This window comes from Papio anubis, chromosome 9 (assembly GCF_008728515.1).
Source record: "Papio anubis isolate 15944 chromosome 9, Panubis1.0, whole genome shotgun sequence".
Lineage (NCBI taxonomy): Eukaryota > Metazoa > Chordata > Mammalia > Primates > Cercopithecidae > Papio > Papio anubis.
In genome coordinates this window covers 48,743,317-48,756,545 of record NC_044984.1, presented here as the reverse complement: position 1 = coordinate 48,756,545, position 13,229 = coordinate 48,743,317, and the positions used below count along the sequence as shown (strand labels likewise).

Sequence of the window (13,229 nt, the reverse complement as noted above, 5' to 3'; positions counted from 1 at the left end):
TACCAAAGCACCAATGCAGCCAGGCAAGAATCCAGCCTGGGCCCTCACCCAGCACCCAACTTTCATCTTCACCTATCTCTTCCCTCCGATCTCTTGTACTCATAAATTATTACAATTAATTACAGCCAAGGAAAGCCATTCATGCCGTGCCTCTCCCCCGCACTCCATCTAGCCACCAGGAAACTTGTAGGCAGCCAGCCGGGGCAAGCACGAGCTGGGCCTGGGCCTCAGCAGCCTCCACCCCGCCCCCCGAGCCCCCCCACCCCTCCCTGACTGGAGAGAAGCAGCAGGCATTTGCCCTTCCAAGGTAGAAGGAGCCCATTCTCTGGCTCCAGCCTCCGCTAAACGACCTGAGCACTTGCCTCCTCCACAACAGCAGACTGGGAACCATAGGGAGGAGAAATAACGAGAACTGGATACAGTTGAGTTTCTGGTTTTTTAAGTGACTTCGATATATTAACACAGGGCTGTTCTACCATAACAAACAGGAGCACGTTACAGGACGGACGCTGGGGACGGACGCTGGGGATGAGAAGAAACACTGCTATGTACAGCCCAAGGCGCCGGCCTGCACGGCCGGACCCAGCCCGCGGCATGGTCCCCAGCCCTCGCCCCTCAGCTCCTGGGCTGAGAATCATTATGATGTATGTGTGTGTGTCTTTTTGTTGTTGTTGTACAAAATCTGCACGCAGAGCGCCCCAGGCCCGGGGAGGGATGGCCTGGACCAAATACGATACAGGGGGAAAAAATAGAAATATAGCAATTCAAGTACTGGCTTCTCTGAAGAAAGGAGAAAAAAAATCACATTTGTGTGTGTCATTTATTTCGGTTGCGCTGGGGAAAGAGAACGCAGTTTCTCTCCCCGCCTCCTCCTCGCTGGGTAGAACTAACTCTAAAACACCAATATCTCAACACTGAACCCTCCCAAATCGCAAGTTTTCTTTTCCCCTTCCTTTTTTTTCTTTTTAAGCTGATTGGCTTTTCTCTATCTTGCTCTTTCCTTTTCTTTTTCGTCTCTCCCCGGCCTGTGGTGGGGTATTTTGTGGGGTTTTTGTTTTTCCCTTGGCTGTGCTGAGGCAGCAGGCTGGGCAGTGTTTAGGACTGCTCCTTGTCGGTTTTCTCTTTATTCATCTTTTTCATCTTCATCCTTCGGTTCTGAAACCAGATTTTGACTTGCCGCTCGGTGAGATTGAGAACCCGGGCCACCTCATACCGACGGTCCCTGGTTAAATACATATTGAAGAGAAACTCCTTCTCCAGTTCCAGCGTCTGGTACTTGGTGTAGGGGCAGCGCTTCTTCCTCGTGGAGCGGGCGTGAATCCAGTTGGCCACGGGGTTGCCTGGAGGGCCAAACACAAGCAGGGGTCAGTGGAGCCCCTTTCCAGCCCAGGACTTCTGCTACTCTACCCCCAGACTCAGCCAGGCTCCCCAAATGCAATAACTGAACCTGAATTTGGACACATTTTGCTTTAGGAATTTTCCTCCTTCCTCGTTTTGCATTCTGTCCCCTCCCCAGCTTCCCCCTTTTCAGTTTCCAGCACCTAAAACTGTAGGAAATCCAAAGCTATCAAAGCCCCTCCAGTCTGGTCCTCAGCTTCAAGAGTAGTAATTTGAGAATATCCTCATAAAAAGTCCAAATTCCCAACCGTTTCATAGGCCCATAAACGCTTCTCTCTCTTGTTTTTTATTTTTATAGCAAGGTCTCTCTCCTCCCCACTTCCCTCCTCCTCTGCCCCCTCCCATCCTCCCAGCCCACGACCAAGTCCTGAAATTTTAGCAGCTCTGCTTCCTGACCCTGATAGTCCCTAAACCCCTCACCTCCCTCTGCAGCACCCTCCTCCCGCTTGGAGTTCAACCCTGCTGAGGCGAATTCTCAGGGTGATGCTGAAACGGGAAAAGTCTTTCTCCTCTCCCCAGAGAGCTGCTGGCCTTGGGGACAAGCTCCCCTATATCTTAGTTTTTCTGTTTGGCCTCCAGTGCCCCCCTCCTGCCAGCCCTAGGACAGGCTCTGCAGGAGCCAAGCCTCCAATTTCAGGTTTATGGGAGTAGCTGAGGGCAGGGAGGGAAGCCTTCAGAGGGGTATAATTAGGCCCTGGCCCCTTATGGGGCTGGAGGAAAAGATTTCCTGCAGCTCCCTCCTGGGACTCCCCCAGACACTTCCTCACACCCAGGGGGCTGCACCCCCTCCCCTGCTGTTTCTCCTTCTTTCCCCTTTTTCTGGCCCTGCAGCTCCCACCTGCCCCCCACCCTAGCCCTCCTGTGCAATCCTCAGAAGGTGCCTGTCTCCCTGATTGGAGTGTGTGTGTGTATGTGTGTGTGTAGAATTCTCTAATCTGGGGTGATGCCCACTCCTCATCCCTGATCCCCATTCTCAACCCTTAACCTCCAAGACCCTCAGAAGAGGGTTCTCAAGTTTAAGGAGACTCAGACCCCACTTTTGTCCCCACTTCTCTTTGAAAGTCCTGATCTCTCCAAGTTTCCAGGCTTCGGAATATCTCAGACCCCTCACCCAGTGCTCCTGGGGGAGAAGTCCATGGACCTTCTGTTTTATGAATCTCTAGTGGGGTGAGGACCTCCACGCTGACTGGGAAGCAGGGCTAATTCTTCTCGCTGGGGGTATCTCCTCTGTGCCCCCAGTGTCCTCCTCACCTCTTCCCCATCCCATCTCAAATCATAAACTGAACCTCGCCCCCAGCCCCATCCCCTGGCCCTGTCTGCATTTCTTCGAAAGTGGTGACTGAGCCAAAAAGCCTAGGCTGGGAGAAGGGGGCAGGGGTCTCTCATCAAAGCCATCTCCTGAGAGAGGAGCTCCCCTCGGCCCTCTCCCAACCTGTCTCCCTGGGCCCCCTTCTCAGACCTCCTGCCCCTGAAAGCTCCCCAAGGTAATTCGCTTTTATTGAGTCCTCGCCCCCTCGCCCCTCTCCCAAGCTCCCTGCACGGTTCGGGAGGGCTGTAATCCGGCTGCCCCCGCCCGTCCTCCCCTCCCCTCCCGCGCCGGTTGTAAAGGAAAATTGCTCCCAACTTACTGGGGTCCAGGTCGGCCTTCTCCTCTTTGTGCTTGCTGCCGGCGAGCGCGTCCGCCTCGGGCGAGGGCAGTGTCTGCGGGGCGCGGTCGCGCAGCTCCCCGGGCGAGCCGTACATGTAGTCCGGATAGCTGCGGCCGTCGCCCGGGCCGCAGTCCGCGCGGCGCCCGGGGTAGGCGTCCGGCTTGAGGGCGTAGTGACGGCCCCCGGCCGGGAAGCTGGGGAAAGAGACGGCGCCGGACAGCGGCTCGAGCCAAGTCCGCATGTAGCGCGTGTCGGCGCCGAGGTGGGGCTGGGGGCCGTACGGGTGATATACCACGGACGACTGCGAGGGCACGGGCGCCCACGACGTGCTGAATACGGCCGGCTTGGGCGCGAAGCTACAGGACGGAAAATCGCTACAGTCCGGCACCAAACCGCTGGGTCTGGCGGCGGCGGGGTGAGCCCCCGTGGCCGGAAACCTGGACGCTAGGAGGTCTTCATTGTCGTGAGAGATGAGCGAGTCCACGTAATAGTTACTGATGGGCCCCGTCGCCGACATCGTAACGGGGTTTTACATACATAAGATTATTGTATGAACTGTATATGTACTTTTTATCTGCTCACAGAACAATCAAGGCAGGTAATTATTTTTCCAGCCTTTTCCCCGCAGCTCATTGGCTCCCCGGTCCCCACGTGATCGTATTTACCCAAAAATACGGCGCGGATCAATGCGCAGGGGCTTTTTTTCCCTTGCTTTTTTTCCCCCTCTCCCACCCCCTTCCCTCTGCTGCTCCCCGCGACCTGCGATTTCCTAGGGGTCCGGAACTCTGGACCCAAGGCACCGGTCACCCGCTCAGGACGGCTCCTAGCTCATCTGAGAAGCCCCTGTGCCCATGTCCACCCATAAGCAGATGGCCTCCCCCCAACCATGAGGATTTTTTAATGGGGTGAAAATGCCAGTCCCCGAAGCCAGGGTTCTCGGACCCCAAGGGCCGAGCTGGGCGCGGGAGCCCCGCAGGGGCGGGGAGGCCGACCGAGGTAGGTGGAGGAACTATTTCTTGACGTAATCCGTCTCTGTCGGCCCCGACGCTCCCGCAGTCTCTGCGCGAGCCGAGATCAGCGATTGTCAGTTCGGAACGTGGCTTTTAAAAATGCGTTTTTAAATAGTGTGTATGTATGTATTTCTTTCAGGAGCAGCAGCAGCGGTGAGGGAGGGAGGGTGGGAGGGGACTGGGGAAGATGAGATACAGGGAAGGAAGGAGGGAAGGGGAGCGTTTTCTGCCACTGGCCAACTCAGCCCCCCAAATCTGGGTTGGGGAAGCCTGGGAAAGGTGCTCCCTGGGTGGGAGGGGTAGAACCTCAGGATCTCATACACCTTTATCAGCAGCCTCAGAAGTCTTCTTTTTGCTTTGGCACAGATATACAGGCGCCTTTATTTTAAATTTATTGTCTATATTTATCTTTCTTTGCCAGCTTGAAGAAGTGTAGGAGAGATCCACACAACTTAAGTGGGGCGTCCCCATCCCATCTTCCTGCTCACCCTCCTTTGCCCCCAACTCCATCTCTGCGACACTTCCCCCACCCCCACCCCCTAAAAAAGAAGTAACTCCCGGGCTCTGTCTGCAGAAAGCCAGGGTGAGAGCGGGCAAGGCAAGAGAGCGACCTCGGTCGTGGGCAAGTAGCTTGTTTTTACGTCCTTCAATAAAATTTTTATGAGGATCATTTGATTGTTCATAAATGTGTCTTTCATTAAATAAAATTGTAGGCTGTTTTTGGAACGGGAAAAAAGCAATGGAGGGACGGGAGAAAGCAATTTCTTTGGGGTCGGATGCAGGAATTCCAGAGGGGGCAGTGTGATTGTAAAGGAATATCAGACAACTTGGATTCCTCCCCCCAGTAAGTTGGTTGCTACCTCCTCCTTCAATTGAGGGTTTGTGCCCAGCCCTCTGCTTTCCATCAGACTGTCCCATGGTGGTGTAGTAAAGGGGGGCTTTAGTCAAGTAGGAAATTATCAGTGTGGGTGAAGAAGAGGGGGCATGGAGGTTGGCTGGGGGCGGGGGGAAGGGACAGGTGATGCCTCGAGAGAGATGGTGCACTGAGGCAGGGTAGAGTGAATTTGAAGGAGGGGTGCAATTTCAGGGTCAGAAAGGAAGAGTCCCAGTCTGTGGCCAGGGAAAATAGGCAGGAGCTGAGGCTGAGATGCAGGCTCTGGAGGCAGCAGGGTAGGAGTCTTCCCAGACCCAGCCACGCCTGCCCTTCTTTCCCTCTCCTGTCCCCAGGAGGGGACCAAATGCCAGGGGTGGGGGCGGGGGCTAGTTTTCTCCTGCATCTCTGTGGATCTTTCTCCTGTGGGGTGGAGAAGGGCTGGGGAGAGTGTGTATAGTATGTGTGTTGCGGGGGAGGAAAGTTGGGGGGAGACAGCTGCAGCTGGCAGCACCGACCCCAGCTCCATAGGCCCACTCCCAAGTCTCTGCTCCTCCCCCTCTCCCGTTCTTTCCTTTTCCTTTTCGGTCTAGCGGGGCGGTTTAACGAGGCTGGGATTTCAACGCATGGGGGAGGATGAAGGATGTGTTTGGTTGGGGAGAGGCTACTTGGGGGTTCAGCTCCTTGGCGCCACTGTCTTCCCCTCCCTTGAGCTGGACTGAGCTGGGAAACCCAACTTACAAGAAGAAACAGAATATCTCTTTGGCCTTGATGGAGTTGGGTTAGCTGTCAATCAAAAAATCTCCCTCACTAGTTCAAGGAAAAGACAGGAGGTTCCAGTACCCCTGCCGAGGCTTTCTCCAAAACCCCAGTGCAGCCAGCACCTCCCCCAGCCCAGAGTGGCTGAGGACCCCGCCCGGCTGTTGGGCGGCTGCTGGCAGCGATGAGCAGAGACATTTAGCCCTCAGCGGGGCCCGGGGCCAGACTGCGACCAAGAGGACATCAGGGGACAGAGTCTGAGAGACTGAACGCGAGACAGCCTGGGACAGACCAACTGAAACACGGAGCCAGGCCCAAGAGAGGAAAGAAGGAAACGGAGCATTAGAATAAAGAGAAAAAAGGGGGAGAATTAAAGAAGGAAGGCAAGACGAAAAGAGATAGGAGAGCCGGGAAAGGCAGGCGTGCAGAGAGGGAGGCGGAGGAAGGGCGGCCGTACGCAGGCAGGACGGGGCAGGGGCGAGCTGGCGGAGCAGCCGTGGCATTGTGCAGCCCGCAGGCTTGCCGGGCCTTTGCCGCGGGACCGGCTCCGGGCGCGGCAGCCACTTCTGTCTGGACACAAAGGCGGAAGAGGCCTCCTCTCCTGCCCCTCCCAGGAGACTTGCTCGGGTGGGTACACTAGGCCTCCGGGATATAGAACCCCATATTGGCCCAGACAGCCGCTCAGGCGACTGGGGGCTGAGCCCTGCTCTAGTCAAGGAGCGAAGAAACAGAAGAGGAAAGAGGTTTCACGCCTGCTCCTCCTTTGCGTGTTCTCCTGGCGACAAGGCCAGCTGCCCCAGCCTCAGCTTTCCTGGAGGAAAGAGTCCCTAAGGAGCCTCCCCTATGGGCCTCTGCTATTTGGGAAAGTTCCTCAAATAGACATCGGGGCGGTAAAGAGACGCCCCCTTCTCTCCTACCCTCTTTGAACACCGCCTTCTTTTCAACTCTTGAGCTGCCTGCGCACCCTGCCTGCCCACTCTGCGGAGGCGGCAGCAGCGGGCAGTGAGGATCACTGGCGGGATCCCTGCTGCCGTGAAATCCCCTGTGAAACCAAGGAGACTGTCGCTTTCCTTTATTTTATTTTGTTTTTTTTCCCGGGAGTATGAACTCCGAACTCTTCCCACACAGAGGCAGGCACGACTGCGGATCAGGAAGCAGGCCTCGCCCACAGCCCCTTCCCAGCCAATGCCTCATTTTCCCTGCGCCTTTCGAAGAGAGGCGGCCTTGGGGAGGGGGGCTAGAAGAGGCTGGGAGTCCCGGAGTCCACTGGGCGGAGGTTCCGCAGGTCCACAGCTGCATGTGGCCTGTAGCCCCCATTCTCCACATTTGGAGGGGGGTGGGTGGCAAACCAGGGCTTTGAAGCGGACCTGCAGATTTCCCTCAAATCCAGGTTTGTGGGTGCGGGGGGCGGGGCACAAAGGATATGGGGGCACCAAGAAGGAAGGTCTGTCTTCCTGGGGTTCAGTTACTCCTTCTGAATCTTCTGCCATACTCCAGACTCCCCCTCACCCACACACTCCCTTCAATTTTCCTCAGCACCATTGGGGCAAACCCAGGGACTGGGGGCCACTGGGAGTTCTTATTGGGGAGGGGGAAACCCCAGCTTTAGCTCGCAGCTGTGCATTCGCTCTGTTCTTACAGTTCCTTCCTACCCCCTAAAGACTTCACTGGGCACAGGAGAGACCCCTGAGGGGGAGGGGCACCCTTATTCCATCACCTGAAACCTGGGCAGCTGCGGCCATAACCAAACTAGCACCGTGGGAAGGACAGGCAGAAAGATAGACAGGTTAGAGTCGTCCCCTCCCCCTGCCCCGCGCCTTCCTTTTAGTGATTTAAATTCCCTCCGGTTCAATCCACACCGTCAAGTTCGGATTAAATTTAAAACAGGCTTTCTCCCGTGCCCCCAGCGGGCCATCCCGGCTGCCGCAGGCAGGGAGCCCGCTCCCGGCTCGTCAGCACCCGCCCTGCGCGGAGAAGGCCGTACTCCATTTGCTTTCATTTTCCTTCTCCCCCTGAAATGGGCTCATTTCACCTCTCCACTGCCCTCTCCCCCTCCCCGCCCCCTCCCCGGTTCCCCTCTACTTTCCCCCCTTCTCTCTCCTGATCCCTCTTTGTTGGGAAAAACACACCCACACACAACTCCTCCTAGCTAAGGCCTGCGCTGGAAGCAGAAACTGAGTTCTCTTGGCCTGCCGCGAGGAGACCCGCGTCCTGCCCCCACCCCAGGTGGGTATCTGGGATCCCTACACGCCAGGAGTCAGGTCCCCAAGCCCAGCAGGAGTGAAATCCTCAGGGCCTGTGAACGTGGCCCTCTCAACGCCACGGCCTGCCGGGCCTGCATTCCCGCCGGCGCCCCCGCCCTGCCGCTCCGCAGCAAACGGGGCTATTTCCGGCTCCCCCAACATGGTCTGGTTTTCCAGCCTGGGAGTGGCTGGAGGGGGAGCCGCCCCAGAGCTAGAGCCGCTCCCTGCCCTGCCCGGAGCCCCAATGGCCCTGAGCGCCTTGTTACCTGATCTTTTGTGTGATGTATGTGTCGCAAGGAAATTTGCAGTGACTTTGGAGCCCAGACTGAGGAAGCGGAGGTGGCGAAAGGAGAGACAATACGGGTCCGAAGTACAATTAAGGGGCCAGAGCCGCTCGTCTCTCCCCCGCCCTCCTTGCCCGACTGCGAGCTGTCTGGCCTCAAACCTCAGGGCGACACGCGAACCTGGAGCCGGAAACTCAGCCCGTGGCAGAGGGAGTCAGAGGACTCTGCATCCAGGAAACAGAAGCAAAGCGCCCTTCCAACTTGGGGGCGCCTTAACCAGCCCCGCTGAGTTGCAGAGAACCCAATGAATGAAAGTGCAAATTCCGCCGTTTTTCCCGATTTTTTTTTCCAGCCTTGGGAAGGAGAGCTCAGGGTTTGGGGCGTCTCAGACAGAAAGGCAAACCGCGTCTCCTGAGGCAGACAGACCCACAACATGAGTGTGAGCCTGAGATCACATACAGGTTCAACATTTCCCGAGGCCTCTTTGCCAGGCCCGGCGGGCGCCGATCTCCCTACCTTCTCTCCCTCCAGGGCCTCAGGCAGAGAGACCCAGAAGACTCGGTCCCTCTGGTTTGGTCCAATCCCGCTTCGGAAGCGCCTTCGTTACCTGCTCCTCCGCTCCCCACGGCCATAGATGCAGGACAGCCGCCTCCCGCCTGGGGAGGGAAGCCCCGGCCACCACGGCCGCCGCCGCCCGCCCTCCTTCCCTCCCTCCTTCCTTCTCGCCCTCCCTCTCTCTCCCTCCCTCGCGCGCTGCCGCTCGCGGGGCCCTCCCGCGGGCAACCTGCTCTGGACCAAATCCAGGTATCTCCGAAAGAGAGAAAAAAGAAAGGACCTCTTACGTGGAAAAGAAAAGAAAGAAAGACCGTCCATTGCATTTATTTTTCATGCTGTGACCATTGGTCGGCCTCAGTTCAGACGTCCCGGACTCAGCCCGGCAGCTGCAGAGGTGTGCAGGGCCTGCTGCCTCGCCCACGCCGACCGCCGCGCCCGGTGCGCCGCGTGCTCCACACTCTGGGCCGCCGCCCCCACGGCAGCCCAAACACCCAGCGGACCTCAAGGTCCTTTCTACAGACTCAACATCCGGTTGCCCGCCTCGCCGCCGGCCACAGCCTGGGAGCCCGCTCTGCTCTGTCTGCGGCCAAAGTCCATACACAATCCACCTTGCCGGTGCTCTTGCGCCCTGCCTGGGCACCCCTCCTGGCCACGCAGCCGTCCGGGCCACACTCGGGCTGCGGCCCGGCCCAGGACTTCGAACCTCGCCCCCTGCGCAACCCACACAAAGCCCTGAGCCCTGGCGTTGCCGCCCGCAGCCCCCAGTCCCCGCTGCCGCCGCCGCCTTCACCTGTTCTCGGGAAGGGCTGCATCTCCGAGCCGAAGCCAGGCCGTGGGTCGGGGCGAGGTCCCAGAGAGGCCACAGCGGATCTGTCAGGCTGAGCCGGAGCCCCAGCAGCAGACGAGACATCTCAGAGACCAAGGCTCGCCTTGGCGAGCTCTTGCCTTTTCCTCCTCTCGCAAGTCTCAAACACTCACACACTGAGAGTTCAGCTCTATAAATCCTGCTCCTCTTTCCCATATCATAATTAAAAAAAACCAGTAGGGGAGGTTTTAACTTTTATTGCGATTTCTGGAGTTGGGCTGAGGAGCATATATTAAGTTTACGCTTATGCGCTCTCGGCGGGGAGGGTCCTTTAAGAAATAAAAATCCATCTTAATATCAGCAGACGAGAGAGGTAATTTTTTTCTCTTCTCTTCACGCTGTTCCTTCTGAAGACTCCCTTCCAGCGAAGCGAATAAATAATTACCATCGCCTTAGCCATGATCCACGGCCTCCGGCCGGGGATGGACTCTGACCACCAGACTGGCCCTCACCTTGGCCCTATGAGACCTCGCTCCATTTCTCTGGATTTGGGGAGGAGACACCTTAACCCCTGGCTCTATGACCTCCCACACATAAGCTCAACAGCTCTGAAACGGAAATGGGGGCACAGAGACCCAAATCACAGAAGTCGTTCATTGGTGAATTTCGGCCCATCAGGGACTCTATCTCTAAGCCAAATGCTCCTGAGCACCCAGTCCCTGCCTGGGATACCCTTTACCCCAACTGACTGTGTGCCTGGGGCAGCCTGAAGACTCAAAGGCTGCTAGGAGCCCCCAAACTAGGGGAATCCCTTGCCTGCCTCCCACCAGCTGGCCTGCCTCTCTGGAAACTTCCCCATTTCCCTGGGAGCCATAGAGAGGTTTGAATACTTCTCTCCAAGAGAAGAAATTTTTTCCCCCACAAAGGGATGGGGGATAGACAGACCAACAATTCAGCTAGAGAGACAAGAAACTCTATTCTCATTTTCTCCTCCAGCTTCCTTAGCAGTCAAAATAAATATGTTTGCATAAAAGAGAGGGGAAAATAAATGTGTGTGTGTATAAATACATGCAGGGTATTTAAGAGAGCCTGGGGGAAACAGACAGACACAGAGCCTACACTCATACAAGGTCACATATATCCCTCCCAGCAGATGACTGTGAGAATATAGAACTCTGTATATATTTTGTTACGGGGACATAATGTTGTTTCCCTGTTTAGAAGTTTATAATATTTTAATAATCATAATAATTTCACAGTAAGAGAACCAAGAACCTGACCTTCTTTTGGCTTCTATTCCCCAGTATCTCTGAGAACAGGGGTGTATCTCCTCAGTCTCCTTAACCCCTCCCCCATTTATCCCCCCCACCCCACTCCGCCAGCAGGCAGGCAAAGAAACCTCTTTTGAGAACTTTCTCTGTAGCAACCGGGGGCAGAATCGAAGAACCAGAGGGGGAAAGGACTAGAGGAACCTTTGCAAAGTTTCACAGGGCTCAGATTTTCCTCTACCCCATTCTCTTCCCCTCCTCCCCCTGGCATCAGCCAACAACCTTTCCACCAACATAGCAATGGTGGTCACGGGCAGCCTCTGTTCACCCATACGTTTCCACATAGTGCAAAGACAGCCTGACAGTTACAGTCACAGAGACCGAGGCCTACGGGCCACAGACGACTAAACAGAGACCAGAGTCAGGTTTTTGCCCTGATGTTTCCCAGTTGCGTGTGCGTGTGTGAGGGGTTCTACTTGGACTTGATGGCTTTTCTCTAACCTACCAACACCCCAAACATGTCCTTCCCCTGGAGATGGAGCTATAGAAGGGGAAGGGGAAATGGCTGGGCTGGCACTCAGAGTTCCCCAACTCTTGGAACCTCCAGGTACCCTACTTTTCTAAGGGGATTCTTGAGCCCCAGTCAACTGGAGGTGGTAGGTGGGAGAGGCTAACCATTCCGGAGACCCTCTTCTCTTTCTGTCTCCTCTCTCTGCTAATGATTCTGCCCCACCCTGCTGCCCAACTGAGCTCGCCCGCCAGGCCACCTCTTACTCAAACTCCTGAATTTCCTTGGAATTGGCTGGACCCTCTTTGTCTGTCTCCATCAGCTGGACCCAGGAGACAATAGCTGCAGGAAAAACTCCTCTCCCTTAGTTACAGGGATTGGGACAGGTTGAGGAGAGGACGGCATAAAGCAGGGTTCTCCAGACTTGTTCTGCAACCCCACTCACAGCTTGCCCTCCTTGGTCTGCACCCACTTTGCCCTATCTGGGAGGGGGCAGGGGGGCAGTCCCACTGGGAAGGTAGGAGTGGGAGAGGTGGGTTGGGGCCCTCGACGAAAACCGACTGATGTAACTCAGGCAGTTTCTTGTTGCCGAGTTCAAAACTCAATCCCAACAACATGAAACTACCTAAGCCACAGATCAGCTGAGCGAGCAGGGCGGGAGATTCAGCTTTGCATCTATCCGGAGGAGAAGGGAAGGGGGTTGGGGAAGGAAGAAATTCAGCCCCGTCCCCCTTTCCGCCCCCACAACCTCCCTAAGGACTAGAGAGTAGACTTTGGGTTGCTGGGTGGGTAGGGAGTCTGACTGCCTTCATTAGTTTCTGGTCTAAGCAAATCGCTCAGGAAAAATCTAGTGAAATGGGACCGCTGGCCGCCAAATCCCGGCCCCACCCCCAGCACCGCAGTGGAGCTATTCCCTTGCATGTGTCCCTGGCCCTGGGGGAAGCTGGATCTTCCTTCCACTCTGGAGCTGGGTCCCCTCTCTTGTCCATCTGGCTCTCCTGCTCTTTTCTCCTAGACTCCTTCTGATCCTCTCCCTCTCAGCTCGGTTTAGGCTTCTCAGCGAATGTGGGTGGCTGAATCATAGCCCTGTGCTCTGGAGCCACTTCCAATCAGGCCACTTGCCTGGCAAAACCCTACAGCCAGGGAGCACAGGGAACAAGAGGCTGGACGAGGCTCACACCCAAACCAGCGAAAAGCAGGAAAACCTAAGCTTCAAGCTTCAACCCGCTGTACTCCCCCTCCCCCACCAACAGACGACCAGACTGAGCAACACCTAGACCAGAGTGTCGACCTCGAGGAGACCCAGAGTGCCCGAAAACATAAAGAAGCCAAAAACCATCAATTTATCCCTTTAACCGTGGAACTCCCACGGCAATGGGCCGGGGAGGGGAGGAGAGGGAGCTCCCAGTCGCTGCCCTCCGCTGCCAGCGGCCACAAGGAAAGCCTGGATTCTCGGCAAGCACAGATGCCCTAAACACCTTCCTCCAGGCTCTGTCCGCTGGATGCCGGGCACCTGGGGACACTGCTCGTCCCCACTCCACCGCCAAGAAAAGAACAAGAAACCGCTTCTCTTACCTTGTCGCTGCCTCCTCCTGCTGCTCTTGGCGTTTCTGTTAGCTGCTGTTGAGGTTGGGGGGGCTGAGCTCCTCATGCCCCTCCAGTGGTTAAGTTTATTCCTTTCCTTGGATGGGTGGGGGGCTCTTTGGGTGACCCCCAGCAGCAGTGGGGTGCGCCCAGCCCAGCACCCCAGGCAATCAGATCCGTCTGCTCCTCAAGATTGCAGTTTGCTCTCTGCCTCTTTCCCTCCTCCAGTCACCTTTAAATGCATCTTTTACTGCAGCACCACATTATATTTGCAGATCATAAAATCCACCTCTCG

The 13,229-nt window shown here is 56.3% G+C and overlaps 1 protein-coding gene across 1 annotated transcript; it reads right to left on the bottom strand.

Moving 5' to 3' along the window:
- Positions 1–427: 427 nt before the first annotated feature.
- HOXC9 (homeobox C9) lies at positions 428–3,781 on the bottom strand. Its single transcript, XM_003906473.4, has 2 exons — positions 3,027–3,781; positions 428–1,340 (listed from the first exon to the last, which is right to left on the bottom strand). The coding sequence occupies exons 1-2, from the start codon at positions 3,562–3,564 to the stop codon at positions 1,096–1,098; spliced, it is 783 nt and encodes a 260-aa protein (XP_003906522.1). The 5' UTR covers positions 3,565–3,781; the 3' UTR covers positions 428–1,095.
- Between the last annotated feature and the right edge of the window lie 9,448 nt (positions 3,782–13,229).